Source organism: Thermobia domestica, chromosome 8 (assembly GCF_964235325.1).
Source record: "Thermobia domestica chromosome 8, izTheDome1.hap1.1, whole genome shotgun sequence".
Classification (NCBI taxonomy): Eukaryota; Metazoa; Arthropoda; class Insecta; order Zygentoma; family Lepismatidae; genus Thermobia; species Thermobia domestica.
Window position 1 is genome coordinate 41197650 of NC_137461.1, and position 20174 is coordinate 41217823.

The 20174-nt window shown below is 35.9% G+C and overlaps 1 protein-coding gene across 1 annotated transcript in view; it reads left to right on the forward strand.

Moving 5' to 3' along the window:
- The window catches only part of LOC145692100 (uncharacterized), a 32380-nt gene extending 20458 nt beyond the window's left edge, over positions 1-11922 (forward strand). Inside the window, exon 3 of the mRNA XM_081767393.1 lies at positions 10882-11922. Coding sequence (XP_081623519.1) covers positions 10882-11922 — 1041 coding nt within the window. The remainder of the gene's footprint in view (positions 1-10881) is intronic.
- Positions 11923-20174: the final 8252 nt, after the last annotated feature.

The following is a 20174-nucleotide window of genomic DNA, read 5'->3' on the forward strand; positions in this document are numbered from 1 at the left end:
TCATATTTATTTACTCATCGACTTAAAATATCTCTAGAGCACACTCAACCCTATTATAATATAAAAATGCCTGTTTAAATTTATGTAGAAAGATTTTATTGCTGTTGCTTGGCCGCCATATTGATGATGTCATGTTATGCCACTGGCCATTTCTATTTTTAGCAAGTTTTTATGGAGTTACAGACACAAAAAATTATTGAAATGCAAAATAGCTCTCCGAAAGTTTTTCGGCTTTAAAAGTATTTTCATGTGTTTAGCATAATCTAAGTACTCAAGTTAATACCTGGCATATTTGAAAATGGCGGTAACACATAAAAAATATATATTAACAGAAATCATTTGAATCATGTGCATAAGAACGATGTTCGTATCTCTGTTCTGTGATATTTCGTTTAATCATAAATTAATGTATTCGCATGGCCGCCATATTGATTACGTCATTTCAGGTGACTCCTCATGTGCTATTTGTTTTACGATTCTCTCAGGAATCTCAGTGGTTTAAAAATGTGTTAAAAGTTCGTTTTCCAAAGGTTTTTCCGCCCTTAATTTAAAAATGATCTCACATATTTAGCGTAATCTAAGTGCTAAAAATTCAACACCTTGGACTACAGTACTTCACTAAATTGTTAATATACAGAAATAATATTAGTATCTTCAGAAAGATGAGACTCCACTCTATAACGTTTACTTTGAGTTGTTTTTTCGTATATCTGATCGTGTCATAGTACTCTACTTTAAATCAAATAAAATGAAACGGAGAAAATTAATGTTTAAGATAATTACCGCCATATTTAAAAACGGCGGCAACACGTAAGAACAATATTAGAAGAAATGACTTATTCAATGCTTTATCTTTAATTTAGCATCAGAACGAAGTTTGTATCTCAGTTCTCTGATGAGATATTACCGTACGAGCATAAGTAGTTGTATTTGCGTGGCCGTCATATTGCTGACGTCATTTCAGGCACTTGCCCAAATGGAATTTTTTGGGATTTTTCTATGGAGTATCGAGCTAGTCCATAGAATGTGTTAAAATAAAAATTTGTTTTCTAATATTTTTTTCGTTTCGATCCATTTTTCGTTTAATTTTCGTATGCCAATAGCAATCTCCATTATATGATGTTTCCAATCATCTTCTGCGGCGGTTAGAGCTGCCACTTGGTGGGAGCAACTTCTGTATTTCAGTCGGATCAGTCGTAGATTTCTTTACGTCAGCGAGTCGAATGAATGAAGATGGGAACATAATTGTCAGATACAACATGATTGTCAGCATTTATATACACATTCACTTGTAACGTTGGCAGCCATATTGGATTTCAGATTATACGTCTTTTTTGTGGATATCTACTATTGACAATGAACATAAATACCACATTTCACTTCCCCAGCTCCAGTGGTTTGAGCTGGATATGGCTGTGATGCATAGTGCGGCATTTTGAACTCACGATGTCGCGTTTTTGGACATTTCGTATATTTTCATCATCCACGCTTACTGATGAATATTCGTGCCAAATTTGGTTTTCCTGACTTCAGCAGTTTGGTGTGCCTATATTTTCGATATAAGTATTAAGCGGTCATCTTGGATTTAAGGTGGCCATGGAGTTTTCAGTTAACTTGTTGTCTATATTTCGACCCTCCGTCATTTAGCATATGGTTGTCGTAGAAAGTGGAGAGTTGCTCCATCTTCTTTCATTTAACAACAGCTTTTAAATGATGTGCTATTTAACCCCCTTTGCCATGTGAAACTTTTGAGTTAGGCCCTGTCTGTGACCCTGCGAGGACCCTGGGGCAAACTTTTTATCCGAAAAACTGTGTCCTTGAAAATGATGGGATGCGTATTGTCCGAGTTTTCCATTTACCAATCGTTTCCGAACAAGTGACTCGGTTCAAACTATTCTGCCAGCTAATAGCTTTTACATTACAAAATATATTCTAACTCACAATATCTCGACCGGTCGCACGTATAACTTTGGGTGTCGTCTAGTTATAGCCGCCTATATCAAATGTAAACACAATTGTAGAGATGCAAGGGCTCGGAAAAAAACCGGCTTTTTTGGAAAAAAACTCGGTTTTTTCTGCTTTGCTTTTTTGCTTCGGAAATTTTGGGCTTTTTTCAAAATACTGCTTTAAATTGATAAAACAGACTTTGTATCGCTTCTCTATAACACAAAAAATAATTTAATAAGTGGTTGATGCTGATAATAATATAAAACATCGAAAATAAACTATGAATTTCGAAAAAATATTTCAAACAATTTTTCTTCAACATATTTACATTATGAATTCCACAGGATTAACCAATGTATATAATAAGAATTTTTTAAACTCCTATATACAAAAGTAAGCAGAGTTGGCAAGAACCGTGGTTGTTTTTGAATATGCCAAAAACCCGTTTTTTGGGGGATGTTTAAACCAGGCTTTTTTGGTTTAAACCAGGCTTTTTTGACTTCGATTTTTTGCTTTATGTATTTATATTACATATTCACAGAAATAGCCTAAGTTTGTTTCGCCTTGATGTTATTATGCAACAGCGGGGTTATGCCGGAAGAACTCCCATAAGCTTAAAGAAGTGCGGTCAGTAAATTTCTTAAGTTGAGAATCTCCCGCCCTAGCCATTGGGAAAATCCCGTCATTACTTGAAATGTAAGACAATAACGGGAAAATCCTGTTATTGCTTTGCATGTAAAATTTAAAGGTCAACGTACCATAATCAGTACGCTAAAATTGAGGTATTAAATTACAAATTTAGTACCGGTACGTAGATATCATTGAAAGTCCAATCCAAGCTAATGTTGGAAGCTACGTAGGCAATCGATAAATTTTGCCAATTTCTATCAATATATTTAAGCAATATTGGCTTCTTTATAAAACAACACGCATTTAGGCATGTAGAAATATACAATTTGGTTTGTTTCGTATATTTAGGCTTAACATCCTTACGAAATACCGAGGTTATCAAGGAGAAGACTTTCGCTTAAACTGACATCCGAACCGCTACTTGGGTTACGCATGAAAGAAGGTTTGTGGTTCGACCGAGAATTGAACATGGGACACCTTGATTAAAAGGTGAAAGGGAAATAAAACTATTGCAGGTGGTTTGATATCTGGAAACGTTACCATGAAGTTCACACGATTCGCATTTTTCATTCTTTTTATTTTTGTTGTTTAAACCAGTTATAAAAAAAAAAAGTTGGTGTAAATCAGCCAACCCTAAAAGTAAACACTTCTTTTTAAAGAATGCACAAATAACTAGCAAAATAGTATGTAGTATTTTTACTTCAAAATATTCCATACCCTATTTTTGAAACACAATAAAATTAAAATAAAACATAAGAGAAATACTTAGATTTATATGATACACTTAAAGGCTGCACATCTAGAGCTTTTGGTTCTGTATATTCTTGAAATTCTACAGTTAAGTTTTATAGAACCACCATCACAGTTTACCGAATCCTCAAGTTTTCTGAATTTTTAACAAGAGGGATTCAACATATCATTACGGAACTCCCCCCCCCCAAAAAAAAAAAAAGATTACGGAATATATTTAAGTTAAGCTAAATACAACTGCACAACAAACATGACTGAGTGATTAGCTTTTGCGCTTCTATCGGGAAGTCCGGGATTCAACCAGCATTCGACCATTCTGACAAAGCTTTTCTTCATTCCATCTGTGAATGTAGAAATAGTGCGTGTACTGTGAGTTGGGCGACTTCCTTTTTTATTGTTTTTAAATCGTTATTATTACTAATTACCAGCAGTGACGGTTTTGCGAAGGTTAGGGGAGCGGTCTTTCGGACTGAAGACCGGTCACCAAAGTTACGGAATGTCTGCAACAAACGAAATATCTATTATTTATGCCTTTACTCATAAACTTTAAGCTCCCGTTAAATAAAAATTACGAATGTTTAAAAAAAACTAAACATTAGTAAGAAACCCTTCCCAAAATACTTTTCTAAATCCGCCACTGATTCTCAGTATAAAATTATTTTTAAAGTTGTATCCGGAAGATTATTGCTAAATATATAAACGAAACGAAATATTAGTTTTGCCTGTACTCATAAACTTCAAGCACTTCCCAAATAAAATTAGGACTTTTTAGGAAACGAAACAATCAGAAAAAACCCTCCTAAAGTACTTTTCTAAATCCGCTACTGATTATTTGTATAAATTGGTATTCAAGATTGTGTCCGGAAAATTATTGCTAAATCACTTCACAGCTACAGTATAACAGAAATGTGGAAGTACGGTTTGACGGATATATTGAAAAACGTACGCTTTGACGGATAAATAGAAAAACGGGCAAGTTTAACTTTTGCGCTAGAAGCTAGAGTACTAAAAGCTCTTAGAAATGAAACACGGATGACAAACTAGAGAAGAAAAAAGATGTCGATAACTCAAAAGTTAAAATAAAGTTAAATAACCTCTAAAATTACCCTCAAATACTACATTCTTCATGTTAGCTTTAATTCGTAAAACATGTGCTCCATCCATCTTGATGGTGAATTTCAGAGCGAAATATCACATTCAGGTCATGGAATTTTTATCTAACTATAGAATATACTATAAGAAAGCTATTTAGATAGAAAAATCATGAAGTTGAAAAAAGCCAAAATTTCCAAAATTCTCGTTTTTTTTCCAAAAAAGCCGGCTTTTTATGTGAAAAAAACCATCGATTCAAAAAAGCCGGCTTTTTTGCATCTCTACACAATTGTGTCGTTCGGATCTCATCCGGTCAGTTCGTGAATTTCCCTTCTAAGCTTTACACTTCAACCTGAAATGATAAAGGTTAACTACCAATTCTGATTTCAATATTAATTTGTCAAATTTCATGCCAAAGAAATTAAATACCTTCATGTAGAGCACATGTGACACTCATAATATGAGTATCACATGTACACTACATAAAGTTCGCTATTTTCTTTCTTAAGTTTAGCAAAATGATCTATATTTCGTGGGATTTAAATGTAAAGATATTGAATTGTTTTCATATTTAAAAAAAAACAACTAATTTAATTAAAGTAAATGGTAAATTTATTTAACACGTAAAGTAAATAATTTTGTATAACCAAGGGGATTTTTAGGTAGATTTAAAAACGAAATCAGTGAAGTCAAATCAGTAACATTGTAGTTTGTCTTATATAGAAAAAAATATATATATAATATTTTTCCATATAAGTAAATACAGTTTAAGAAAATAAAAAAAAAAGTACGAGGGGACAAAACTCTATAAACTTTCTCGCTCCAAATTCTTTCAACTAAATCATCTTATGCTACAGTTATTAATGAAACATTTGCTCGTGAAATACGAACAAAATTATTAGTCATTTTTGGAAAATTTTGGAAGAAAACTCAGATACAAAAGGAATCTGCCCATTGTAGATTCGGTCAATGTTCCGTTAAGGGGGTCCTGTGTCTATGACACCACTTCTTTCTATTGATTTTCGTTTGATTACATAATATAACGTTATATTAGGTTCTATTAGGTTAGGTTAGGTTACGTTAGGTTAGTTCAGGCCAGGTAAGATGAGGTTAGGTTAGCTTAAGGGGGTCCAGTGTAGTTTTGGACCCTCTTAACGAAACATGGATAATAAAATTTCAGAGGTCGTATATTTAGAAAAAAAACTGTCAAGAAACTAATGCCATGAATAAACTATCTCTTGAGAATATTCTCATGAAAGTTATTTATGCAAGATTACAGGAATATTAATGAAATATTTAATAAATATGATCGAAACCGCCTGAGTTGTTTCCGAGAATGTAATCATAAGAGAATTTTACCCCAACAGTAAACAATATCTAGTAAATTTAACCGTACGAAGTTTTTACATGGAGTTAGTAATGATATACCTACTTATGAAATACGAACAGAATTGTCTTAATATTTCTTGAGAAAATCATCCGAAGAAACTAACTCCTCCCAGGGACAATTTATCCCTTGAATACATTTTTTCAGGAAGAAAATATTAAAGCCATATTGTCAGGCTATTAATGAAACATTTATTTATGAAACATAAATAAAACCGACAGAGTTGTTTTTTTGAGAAAATCGTTTTAAGAAAGCTGAACTGCAGGAATAAACTAGTACTTGTAGATTTGAATCAGGACAAATGAATTGCGCCATATCGTCAGGTTATTAATGAAATAATTATTTATGAAATATGAACTAACTAACTAACTAACTAACTCTATGGCCTATGGAACCCGGAGGTTCAATGCCGCGTTCACAAAAGCTCTCCACTGACTTCTATCCTTTGCTAACTGCATCCAGTTTCTACTTTGTATTCCAATCTCTGCGAGATCCATCTTAATATTGTCCTCCCATCTGCGCCTAGGTCTTCCTAATGGTCGTTTTCCGATTGGTCTTCCAGTCAAGACTTTGAAAGCGTTTCTACTTTCTTCCATTCTAACTACATGACCCGCCCACTTAAGCCTCCTAGACTTGACGAACCTAACAATGTTGGGTAAACCATACAAATTATGTAGTTCCTCGTTTTGAAGTTTCCGCCATTCCCCATTCCCGTTTCTCTTGGCTCCGAATATTCGTCTCAGGATGTTGTTCTCAAATACTTTCAGTCTATGTTCTTCCCTCAGAGTAAGTTCCGCAGCCATACAGAACAACAGGCATGATTACCGTTTTGTATATTTTAAGCTTCAAATTTCTCGACAGAATTCGCGACGACAAGAGATTTTGAACCGAATAGTAACACGAATTCCCTGCTTTTAGTCGACATTTAATTTCTCCGTGAATATGATTTTCCTCTGTTAATATTGATCCTAGAAATTTGTAACTATCCACTTTATCAAAAGTATTATTTAATATTTTAACGCATCCATAGTTTGCTGTATTCTGGTCCCGACGCACTTCCATGTATTTAGTTTTATCTGCATTTACTTCTAAACCCATGTCCCTGCAAGCGTTTAATAAGATCTCTGCATTTCTTTCTATTGTTCTCCTATCATCACCTATTAAATTTACGTCATCAGCATATGCCATAACCTGGTGAATACCGTTCAATTCTAGGCCCTGGTTGCTATCTTTGATTTTCCTTATACCGTATGAAATATGAACTAAATAACATAATCACAAATGTTCTGACAAACTATTTTTTTCCCCACAGAAATGGCTTATAGCACTGTATAGCAGCGTTTCCCAACCTTTTTCATGTTGCGGCACACTACAGGTGTAACTTGAATTCTCGCGGCACACCCATATATATATATATATATATATATATATATATATATATATATATATATATATATATATATATATATATATATATATATATATATATATATATATATATATATATTGGTCTAGGAATTAATTCGTGCGGTTTTACAAAAGATGGCGTAACTAGCTTATTGTCCCATAGTTTCGTTGATCCAAACATGCGTTGAAAACTACTGTCATTGAGCATCTTGTTTAGTATATGTCAGTTGCTTGAAGCGGAAACAACAACATTTTTTCTTCAACTGAAAATGGCGCATTTTGTGCCTGATAAAGTGTTTTTGCGGGGAGTTATTCTTCATTGCTTTAACATGAAGAAAAGTGCTACCGCAAGTCATCATATTTTAGTGGAAGTGTTTGGTGACCATGCTCTAGCTGAGCGAACGTGTCAGAAGTGGTTTGCACGGTTTAAAGGTGGTGATTTCAGCTTGGAAGACCAAAAGCAATTTGGACAGCCAAAAGAATTTGAAGATGAAGAATTGAGAGCATTGCTTGATCAGGATTCGTGTCAAACGCAGGACGAACTTGCAGAAGCATTTGGAGTTGAGCAAACAACAGTTTCCAAACGTCTCAAAGCCATAGGAATGATTCAAAAGATGTATTATTGGGTTTCACATGAATTGAAAAGAAAGACGTTGAAAGAAGAAAAACCGTTTGCGAATTGCTGCTTCAAAGACAGAAAAGGAAGGGATTTTTGCATCGAATTGTAACTGGTGATGAGAAGTGGATTCATTACGAGAATCCTAAACGAAAAAAGGCCTGGGTGAAGCAAGGTGAACCAGGTCCTTCACAACCGAAACGAGATATTCATTGTGCAAAGGTTATGCTGTATATATGGTGGGATTTGAAACGTGTGGTGTACTATGAACTTCTGAAACTTGGTGAAACTATTAATGGACACCGCTATCGACAACAATTAATGCGTTTGAAGCAAGCTCTGGCCTGAAAACGACCAGAATGGAATAACAGGCATAATAAACTTATTTATCAAGATGATAACGCTCGACCACATGTTGCAAAACCGGTCAAAACCTATTTGGAAAATGTCGGATGGAAAGTGTTACTCCACCCGCGATATTCACCAGACACTGCTCCGTCTGACTACTACTTGATCGATTGCATGAATAACGATTTGATTGGACAGCGGTTCACTTCTTCAGAAAATATCGAAAAATGGATCTTTGATTAGATTGCGCCAAAAGATGAGGAATTCTTTCGACACGGAATCCGTAAATTGCCTGAAAGATGGGAGAAAGTAGTGGCTAGCGATGGACAATATTTTTGTTAACGTATTCATTTACTTTGTTTTTGAAATAAAGCTTCAATTTTTATTAAAAACCGCACGAATTAATTCCTAGACCAAATATATACTATTATTATTTGTAAATATAAAATACTGTGGTATTTTTATGCGATTACTGATCTCCTTCTTACAGAGAAAAAAGCTGGTTCACTGATTTTCCCCCATGGTAAATCATTATGCTTATTTTTCATTCTAATTTTAAAATAGAAAACTATTGGAATGAAATATAGGACTCCCGTTTTTAAAAATCCACTTTCTCTTTCGAAAGCTGTATCTAACCTTTCACTAAAAGGGAAGATCACTAAATAACAAACAAATATACAAATCTCCTGTACTTTTAAAACACAATTGTAGGTAATTTGTATGCATGTTTGCTTTGTTGAATTTATTGAAGGATATGTTAAAATTTCAAGTTACGAAATAGTCTGCAACAATAAAGAAGCAATAGTGGTCATGACAATGATAAACACGTTTTTCAACATTAAAAATGTACAGAAAAGTAACACAGTATGAAACTTAAAATTGTAGATTTATAGTAGAGTAGAAGTTCATAGTAATGTGAAATACAAATATACATTTTCCCCTATGTCTTGCAATTTTTTTCTTATAGAATTAATAATTTGTTTCGATTTCCTTGCGGCACACCAGCGGCCCATTCGCGGCACACCAGTGTGCCGCGGCACACCGGTTGGGAAACGCTGTTATATAGGATTGCTATTGAAAAATTGATTTATTAAATGTATACAAAATCGTTAGAGCCATTTTTGAGAAAATCGCAACTTTTGATTTTCATCCATCAATAAACCATATTTTTAATTTAGGAGTAGGAACAAAATTTCAGAACCCTCTCGGGAGAATCATATACAAATCTTAAACTTAACATTTGATCCCGATACGTTGAATATTTGTCCAAAAGTAGGTATACAGTTCCTTACTAATCAGCTCACTGTGTTTTATATAATTTCTTATTGTTAGACCTAGTTTCTTTATTATTTGTTCTTAACATCTTTTTACTTATAACTTAAGCCCGGAACAGTCAAAGTAAATAAATCCATAAACTAGAATGTTATACTTGATCAATGCAGGGGTCTCTAGGCAAATGTACATCAGAGTAAGCGAACAAACAGACGAACGGACGACAGATGGATAGATGTAAAAAAAAATAAATAAATAAATAAAATAATAATAATAATAATAATAACTTTTTGGGTATGTATGGGCCATGAAACGTGTACATCTATTGAAATCTCTAATTTCATTTTTACATGATCACCGTACTTTCTTCTTTCCTTTTGTCTATCGAAAGTGAAAAAGTTGCACAATTTTTTTTCAGCTCCCTTAATTCATAAGTTGTGTATATCTTAAAGTCCATCGACTGTACTATTAAAATTCAGGTATGGTTAACAACACCACTTCAACAACATGCAAGTGGGGGCGCGGTGGCTCAGTGGTAGAGCGTTCACCTTCGGTGCTTGGGGTCCCTGGTTCGATCCCAACTCGCGCCGTGTGGACCTTGTGGTGGACAAACACCGTGCTAGTGGGTTTTCTCGGGGTTTTCCCACTTTCTTCATCCACCATTTTCACTCATTTCTCATTATCAACGTCTCCTTTAGCCTAAGCGGCATAAACGTGGGACGTTAAAGATTTCTTTTCATTTCGTTTGAACAACATGCAAGATGCTCTTTATGGTTCACACTGGAATTCTGTTTTCTTTCGTTTTTTTTCAGAGGATGGGTAAAACATTCTGTCGCAACATAGAGAATCATGTTTAGAATGACTGCTACTGGGAAGTCCGAAACCGTATTTGCATAACTTTGTGGTGTTTTAAATTAATAAAAATATGATTTCTCTAAGAGATTTAATTTTAATAGTTCTAAAAAGAACGGAATGTCCAATTCCAATTATTCTATAACTCACTCCTGAAATTAGTTTGACATTTTACCTGAAGAAGTATTTTTGCTTTCAATGTCGCTCAATGCCCTTCCTCAGCCCTGGTACATTATTGATTAAAAATATTGTTTTCATGGGCGGATCCAGGACCGACTTAAGCAATTTAAGCAAATACTATAGCAATGTCTTGAAATTCTCTCCCACTAAGTTAACCTAGTTTTATGTTGGCCCCTCTGGAAATAATAAAAAACATTTTACATTTCCGTTTGGTCACTCCTTGTAAAGTACTAAAAAAACAATGTAGTGAACAAAGTTTGTTTAGGAAAATAGGTAAGCTATGAGTAAAATATATGTTAATTTTGTTAAATTATTAATATAACATTAATGTCATAAATTACATCTAAACTAATGTGCATTTGGATCTTTTAAATTAATTTTAATTGTTGTTTCTTAATAGGTGAGTCAAACTGAAGCTATTTTAATCCCACGTCCGGAGGAATGTCCTCAACAAAATATAATGGACGCTTACGCAGATCTCGTCCTATCTGACGCTGTTACTGTAATTGGTTACGCCTATTACTGGACTTTACATGCTGCAGCTAACAATACGAAGACATCCAAAGGCTCAAGTGTTGATATTGGAGACGTCGACATCAATCTGCAGAAGTTTTTGGGCGGATTCTTTTCTGGGTTATCCACATCTGCTGCAACCAGCAACGTCACTATTGACCAATTGGAAGCCGTTGTTGGTCAAAGTGTTCGTGTGAGTGAAAGATTGCAGATAATCTTGGATAAAGCATTTGAATCGGAAGAAATGACCGGTGGATTAGTTCATGAATTGTTCGAGTCATTGGATGACCTTGTCTTACAGCTAATGGGTCACAAGGGCCTAGCGGACGGTTTAATAGAACTCTTTCTTGGTAAACGTCTTGAAGATGTTGCATCAGGAGCTCCGAATACCGCAAAAGGACTTTTGGGTGATATTTTGCAGTTTATGATGGACCTTATGGTTATCGAACGTAATCAACTAACTGATAAGACTGTTTATACTGAAGACATTATGGAGGCTTTTCTGTGTGGATTCACAGAGGGTTTGATTGGTGGAGTAACCAGTTACGTCAGAGATAAGGGGCTTGTGGGTAGACTAGTTGAAGGCTTTCTGAACCTTCTTCACTTAAATGGCGATAAATTGAAGGCTCTTTTACACAACGTAGAATCATTCCTGCGTGATCTTGCTAATCAAATTAATTATTTTGCGTCACAAGTGGGCGTGAAGTTATTTTTAGGCGATTATTTAGCATGTCCTCCGTCTTCTGAGAACTACTCTGTTCTGTCTCAAGTGCGCGAGGTTGTCGCAGCTCTTCTGCATGATGTTCCGTTGACTACTTCTTTGAGAGCCCAGCTGAAGTTTCTTCTGGCAGGAACCAACAACAACGACAGCCCGATTTATAAGCTGCTGGTAGGAATTCCAGCGTTACCACCAAATCAGCAATATTAGAAGCATAATAGAAGAATGTTCTCTAATATGCAAATATGTATTTACAAACTAATAAAACATGTAATATGCTATAATGTAAAAATTAGTATTATTGTATAGTAATAAATTATGTATTTAATGTAACGTTAAATCTTATTTTCCCCAATGAAACTAACAAATAACTACATCAATTTCCCTTATCACAACCTGAAAAGTGCTGCATATTTTTTTTAATTGCCTTGTTTATTCAAGCTTAGACCCTTGTTTTCTTTTATACAATTTTAATCTTTAACAAGATTTCTTTTTTAAACAAAAAATCGTATCTCTGAAATGAATTGAATTGACGTCGACGAACAAAGGAAATGATTGGCTCTGCATGGTCGCCAGTTTGAGTCTGCACGATTTAATTGAAAGAGCTAGAAGAATTTACACTCACGGACCGTAGTGAGAAAGTAATCCGTTCTGTTAGAACACTGAGGGGAACTTGCGAGCTCCCTTTACGATCCTCGAGTACTCATCTTTCAAAGGGGTAAAACATTTGGAAACATGATAAATACGTATTAGAATCTTAACGTCTGTAGCTTTAATGGGGGCTCCTGGAACTGTACAATTTTCAAAAGATGTTTCCTAAGAAGATAGGAGGATTGTAACGCCTAATTAATTGATTTTTACTGCACTGCTTTGCATATTTTTTCGATCTATGCGTATTCGTCTTGTGGGATCATCAAAAACAGTTTGCACCATCTTAAAATCGATATTGTAAGCCACTGGGAAACAAGATCACCAAAGTAATTACCTTTGTTACCTACATGCTCGACATGGTCTGGTGTGAAATTCACTGCAATATGAAATGTGCAGTGCTGTGATTGATGCATATATATACAAACTTACTGACTTGCATAGGCAACTTAACATGTTTTTCTCACGGTGTAATGAATTCTGGTAGTCACGAATTTGCTTTTATATTTATTGAATTATTTTAGTTGTGAAATAAAATTATGTGAAATTGAGCCATCACTCACACAAAGATCTACGAAATACTACCAGTCTTTCTGGAAGACCCTGCACATGAATAAACATACACACATGTATTTTCTATACATACAAATGAAAAAGATATTAAATTTAGTATTTATTAATCAGTTGTGGATGGATAACTAATTATTTCTCAAACTGTGGAATCAAGCTACTTTCTTTTACTGTTCCAATTTGAGTTTTTACAGATACTCGCTTTTTATCAGTAGAAGTATGGTCAGACTCTGAAACAACGTGGGCAGCGTTCATTGTCTTAGTAAAAAAAAAAATCTACATTTCGTTACGCCCCTTTAATTTATACAAGTCCGCACATTTTAGTACCCTCTTAATTACAGTCCCTCATTCGATCCCAGGCCAAGTAAGTTTGTGGTGTACAACTTCGTGTCCGTGATTTTCTCAGGGTACTGGCATTCCCTCCCACATTCTAATCCCACTAATTATTTCATCATCATTCACTTCTCTTAACGATCCGTCTGCCTTGCCTTAATCGTGAGACGTTAACTTGAAAGACATTTTTAAGCATGTCGTGCAACTTTTACATATCTCTTCTTACAACTTCAGTAAATGGACTAGATTCCCTTATGCGCTGAACTCTTTAAATGGCATACGTATTACAGTTTTCGAAATTCTGACGCGATCTTTCATATGAACGAAATGTCACTGAAGGAAAAACTGAAAGAAAGAAAAAAAGAGTGAAATTTACACTAGCTTTGCAAGGAAATTGAAACTTAACAGATGAAGGACATTTACACAAATCTTAATTTGATTTATTTGATGTTCAAAGTCTACAGTCTATCATAAAACGTTGACGTTAATTGCATGCATGTTAAATTATATTTTTGGGGGGATATACGACCACTTAATTATTTTTCGTTTCGAATTACGGTTTAATTGCAAATTTACACAGCTTTTGACCCATTTCAGTAAGTATTTTCACAACTTTAACGACTACATGCACACAAACTTTGATTACGGTGTAGGAATAAACCTATATGTATGAAACATGTAATACGTAGTAAATAAGATGAAACAAACAACAACTCCATACATCTCAGAAAGACGTTTCTACAATCGAGGTCTGTTTAACGATTTGTAAACCAGTTCAAGGCGCCACTTAACTGCGTTGTTAAAACGTGATTGTAAACCTGTTTACAGCTCTGGCAACATATATAAACATATAATGGCCACCTTCATTTTGAATCGTTTCCCAATGTTCGACCATTTTCTCCGTTTTTATTTGAACAATGAAAAATAACCGTAGTGGCTTCAAGAGAGGTTGTGAAGTTGTATTGGCGTTAAATGTTGCTAATGTTTGTAAACTCATATACCAACTATTTAGAAATGAATATCGGCTACTATCCTACTGATAGACACAAAACTTTCTGCAGACACCTTCATGTATAATGTAACGAGAATTGTGTTTTACAGTGATCATTACAATTGAGTCAGAGATACATTGGGACTCCAATTATCCCAATTATTGATTTCTAGACGCAATTTTAATATGCGGAAATCCGGATAATTGAACAATCCTAAAACAAATGTTACATTGTGAAATAAAAAGTATACAAAAATAACAGGTTTATTGAAAGAGGTAATAGTGTAACGTGAGGCGACGTGAAGAGCTTTGGTTTGCATGACCTGCTATTTTCTCAATTAACAATGAAACTAGAGTTAGTAGTACAGGTCTACTAAGATAGGTGCAGGCAAATACGCCATGTTAAGGGTGTTTGATTTTTTATGGTCATATTTTTCATGAAACACAAAGAACAAGACCTGTGCGTTACAGAGTAGTATTTTCCGTGTGTAGAAGAAAATGTGGCAATGACGCGACTCACTTCTAGTTTGAACACAAGGTAAAAGAAAAAAGTGTTACAAAGTGGCGTATTTACCAACAGGTAATCACGCCAAATTTAGAATACTACTAGAAACCTGTAATAAATCTTGCAACTGCTTACATAGTCTGTATTGTACGAACTTAAATATTACAACATGGCTAAAGCAAAAAATAAAATAACTAAGATACAAGACGAAGGTAAAAAGATAAAATGTAGAAACAATTATCTCCAGAGTTGAAATGAAGTTCCAAACTGAAAAGTTTTAGTCCATTGGAAGATAAACAGTGCCATTGTACTGAGACAAAAATAAACTACACGGATATTACAAGGAACATGTGGGACAAATGAAAACGTCTTTGTCTTCTGCAGCCAGTCTTGCACAAATTCTGGTCTATTTCGCTGCACCATGTTTGTTAATGATTTAGTAGCCATGGAATCACAAATACTGAAATTACACTTACAAAACATAGTGTTCCTAGCCGGACACGAAATAAGGTGTACATTACTGTAAACAATCGGTAATGTTTTGAGTTAGCTCTTTACTAATAACAGATTCTTACCTCTATTGAAATAATAACGTTCTTCCAAGGAACCTTCCCGAAGCAAACAACACTGCACATCCTGATGGTCTTACACGGGAAGAGAGGAAGATTTTATATCGAAGTGGAAGATGGCTTATACACCAATCGCAAGAACTAATTACGCCTGTTACGAAACTGTAATAAAAAATTTCAGAATGCATATACTCTGCGAGTTATATGAATATACAGGGTGTCCAGAAAATCCGTTTCCACCTCTAGAATCGCAAACGCCGAGATAGATGCCACAACAACAAAAAAAAAAAAAAAAAAGAAAAAAGAAACACGTATTTGATCATTTTCAAACTACAACGTAAAAAAGCAAAACGAGTTGTCCCAGGCGGGGTTGAACTCAAAAAATTGCAAATGATAAGGGAGTCAAGTAGCATATCGCTAGAAACGTGTTGGGAAATTAAAGAAGACGGAATATGTCTCCACTGTCTAAAATTACCCCGTGCAAAATGGCGACCGGTCAAAATGTCAGCAAAAACGTCATTGTCAAGTCTATGACCACCCCTATAAATGTGGAACAGTGAGATAGAGAGTCGAGATTGTTCTGTCTTCTTTCATTTCTCAACACGTTCCCAACGACGTGTTACTCTGACCCGCTTACCATTTGCAATTTTTGAGTTGGACCCCGTCTGGGACCCTGCGGGTGACCCTGGGACAACACTTTTTGCTTTGATGGGTTGTACTTTTAAAATGATCATATATGTGTTTTCCTATGAATTAACAGACAAATTCTGACCAAAGCATATATTAACTAATAAATAATAGCATTACAGTTTCGGCAAATTAACTTTGCCTTCATCGGACACATTATCTGTCTGTCTCATAATGTGTCTGATGAAGGCAAAGTTAATTTGCCGAAACTGTAATGCTATTATTTATTAGTTAATATATGCTTTGGTCAGAATTTGTCTGTTAATTTATACAGGAAGTTCCAAAGCTAGAATGAGTGGTATGTGTTTTCTTGTTTTGGCATCTGTCTCACCGTTTGCGATTCTAGGAGTAGAAACGGATTTTTCGGACACCCTGTACATTCACATAACTCGCAGAGTATATGCATTCGGAAAATGTTTATTAAAGTTTCATGATAGGTGTCACTAGTTCTTTCGATTGCTGTATAAGCCATCTTCCACTTCGATATATAATCTCCCTCTGTTCCCTTGTTAGCGCTGTCTCCCGGAGTATTCGTCAAATCAAACTTGTGCAAGTCCGTGACACATACTAAAGGCGCATTCTAGCAGATTTCGTCGGGCCCTAATTCGTAGCAATCGGACGAATTGGCTCAAGTTTAGCGCTGCTCGATTCTACAATACAAGGCAGCAGTTTATTACACAATGAAAATTGCATTTTTTTTGTAAAGCTTTGTACTTTCCTTTTCCTTTTCATGAAATTACAAAATACATTAGATTACTTAATTTTCGGAAAAATTAGGGCTCTGCATATGCCAGTAGTTTTCATTAAATTACTAATGAACTGTTTACGAAAAGATCCTTAAAAGTGTTACATTTATTGATTTCACAAAAATTCCTTAGTTGAGTAACTAAGATTTATCATTGAGATTTTCAAGAAAGAAGAAGCAAATTTGCAAGATATAAATATTCTTAAAAGTCTTACATATAATTTGTTGTCTAACAAATTAAATACAACATGAACATTCGGCCCATTTTGAAGGTGTCTATTTTTTTAAAAAAAAATTTAAGTTACTTCTGTTATACTACAATGTTTATAGTGACAATTTCGTATTTCAAACCAGAAAGTATAGAGGTCAAGTCGTACATTTTATGAATCTTGTTTATATAATGGATATATTATTTGTTTCAAAGGGGCCGATTTTCCAAAATTTATATGGGTGCATATCGTGTTAGCCTATATGTTTTCAGGGAGGTCTCAATGTTTGATTTATTTTTAGTTAAAATATTTTATGAACACTCTCATAAAGGCCTATGCTGCGATATAATAAAATATATTGGTACTATAAGGATATGTTGGACCAGCCCTAGCTTAGTTATAGCAGGCTAATTTAAACAAAAGAGAAACGGGTTCAAACCCAGGTCCAAACTAAAGATCTTGTGGGTGTGCCGAACTCACAATATTATTTGTGTAGGTGCCGGAGCACCCACATGGGGCGCAAGGTTTGTTTCATGTGTTTTGACCAATTAGGGCCGAAGCAACGAATATTGGGAGGTGATTACATGAAATCTGAATTTTCTTAAAAGTCAGCCTGGTACCAACTGCCTCCCCTCGTGGTGTTAAATCTACCCGAATTTGGCAATCGCTTCTGTGATTGAGTTGACAATCGCTTCTATTAAGTTGACTAAGTATTAACATAACCTTTTAACTATTAAAGGCCTTATGCAGAGTCATTTTGACGTATGATTAGCGTCATACTAAAGAGGTGACTACTGTAGGAAACATTCCAGTTGAACTCTTTAGTATGCCGCTAATCACTCGTCAGACCCTGAAGAAGTCTCTAACTGCTGAAGATCCTCAAGTTTCTATTTCCACCGCGTGTTGGTGCTGGCGTAGTTAGTTCCGAATGAAATGACGAAGAAGACTGTGAGTAGGGGTGTTGGTGTTTGCTCTTGTGCGGTTAGATTTTCTCTTTCGTGATAGTGATACTGCGAGTGCTGAATTTTTGACCTCGTGTTTTCTATACATGGTTGTCCTTTGTATCTGTGACTTGTGTTCACTTCTCAGTTTTTTCTGTAGTGTTTCTATCTACTCTCTATATTCTTGTTTTCCGCCTTGATGTCGGCAACTTGCGACGGTTCTGTGCCTAACCAGGCCACTTTGAAGACGACTACTTCTACTTCTTCTACTGCCATGGTGATCGATTCTACAGATAATCATTCAACTACTGCACTTACTGTTCCTAACAATGTTTATGCTGCTCATCATTTGGGCCCTTATATTGTCCATGTCACGGATTCCGCCAGTATCGGTAGACATCCTATGAAATTGGATCGTTTATTACATACACATAGTGTTGCAGACGTATTGGATTTGAAACAAGTAGGATAGCTTACTTAAAGTTTATTTTCGTACTGGTTCTGCAGCGAACCAATTCCTTACAAATCAGTTATTACAGGCAAAGGTGGAAAGCCTATGTGCCTAACTATCAAGTTTCCCGCAAGGGTGTTATCCGTAATGTGGACCCGTCTCTCAGTGAAGCCGATCTTCTGTCGCATATAAAGAGTTCCGCTAAAATAACGCAGGTGAGACGCATATTTCGTACCAATTCTTCTCCTGTTCCGAGTTCTCACCCTTCCTCTGCAGCGGTCGAGGGGTCTTCATCCCCCGAGCTCCCTCCCCGACCCCCGTCTACATCCTTTTCTTCCTATCCGAAAACACCTACTAGTACAGTTGTTTTCTCCTTCAATACCAATATTCTGCCCGACTATTGTACCCTTTTTTACATGCGCTTCCCAGTGGCCACTTATACACCTCAACTGAAACAATGTTATGAATGCTTCCATTTTGGTCATTATTCTCAAATTATAAAGAGTGCCCCCATTGTGCCACTTGTGGCTTAGAAGGGCATACTTCATCTATCTGTAACCAATATTCTGCCATCACTGTCTCCATTGTTCCGGTGCTCATGTTGCCACATCTCGTACCTGTCCCGAACGGACCTTCCAAACCCAAATCAATCAGCTTATGGCCCTGACAAACCTCTCCTTTCAAGAAGCGAAACACCGCGTGCATAATAATACACCCTCTTATGTTCCTTCGCCTCAATTCTCTACGCATTCCTCTACTTCTTCTCCTCCTCCTTCTCGCCGCACGTTATCCTTTGCAGACACTGCAAAACTTCCTCCTCTCGTTTTTACTGTTGGTTCTACTTCTCCTGACACACCCCGAAAGAAACGATCTTTTGCCCACATCCCTCCTAATCCTTCTAAGGATCGGGTTCAACCTGTTTCAAGGCCTTCGTCGCCCACGCACACTTCACTTAAATCAGATTTTACTTTACTTTCACCTTTTCGTGTATCCTCTTTCTCTTCCACTTCTCCTACCAAACTGAGTCTTATTCAACCCCATTTCTCCAGTGCTCTTAAGACTATCCTTCAAGTTCTGGAAACACGTCCGACACAGTTTATGTCCCAAGAATTGAATACGTGTTTACAAGTACTGAAATCCCTACCTTCACTTTTATTATGCAACTCTTAACTGTATCCCTTCCCTCCATACTCCAATGGAACTTGTGTAGTTGCACTCACAAGATTTATGCTCTCCAAAATCTCTGTACCTACTTTCACCCTGATATTATGTTCTTACACGAAACATGGCTTAAAACACCTTCTCCCCGTCTCCCTTCTCATTATGATTGGCTTCATGAACTTCGTGCTGATAGCTACAGTGGCAGTTCCATCGGAATCCGTAAATCCCATACGTATTTTCTCCTTCCCAACTCCTTTCAACACTCCAAGATACATTGTCAGACTGTTCGACTTGGCTCTGTTACCTTCATTAATATGTACGTACCTCCTCATCTTCATCTGCTAGCCCCTGACTAGATTTCTCTCTTTCAATCTTTACCCTCTCCGTGCTATCTTGGTGGTGACCTTAATTGTAATCATCCCCTCTGGGGAGGCTACATTCAACAATACGGCCGGTAATGAATTTTATTAATGAATGCTTATTTTCATTCCTTTTGTTATCCTCTAAATGATGGCACCCCCACTCGTATTCCCCGTCCTTCCGAATCTCCTTCCGCACCTGATCTGCCTCTCTGCTCTCCTTCTCTCAGTCGACTCCTCCGCTGGAAAGTCTTCGCTGACGCTTTCGGCAGTGATCGTTTCCCACTTTTTAT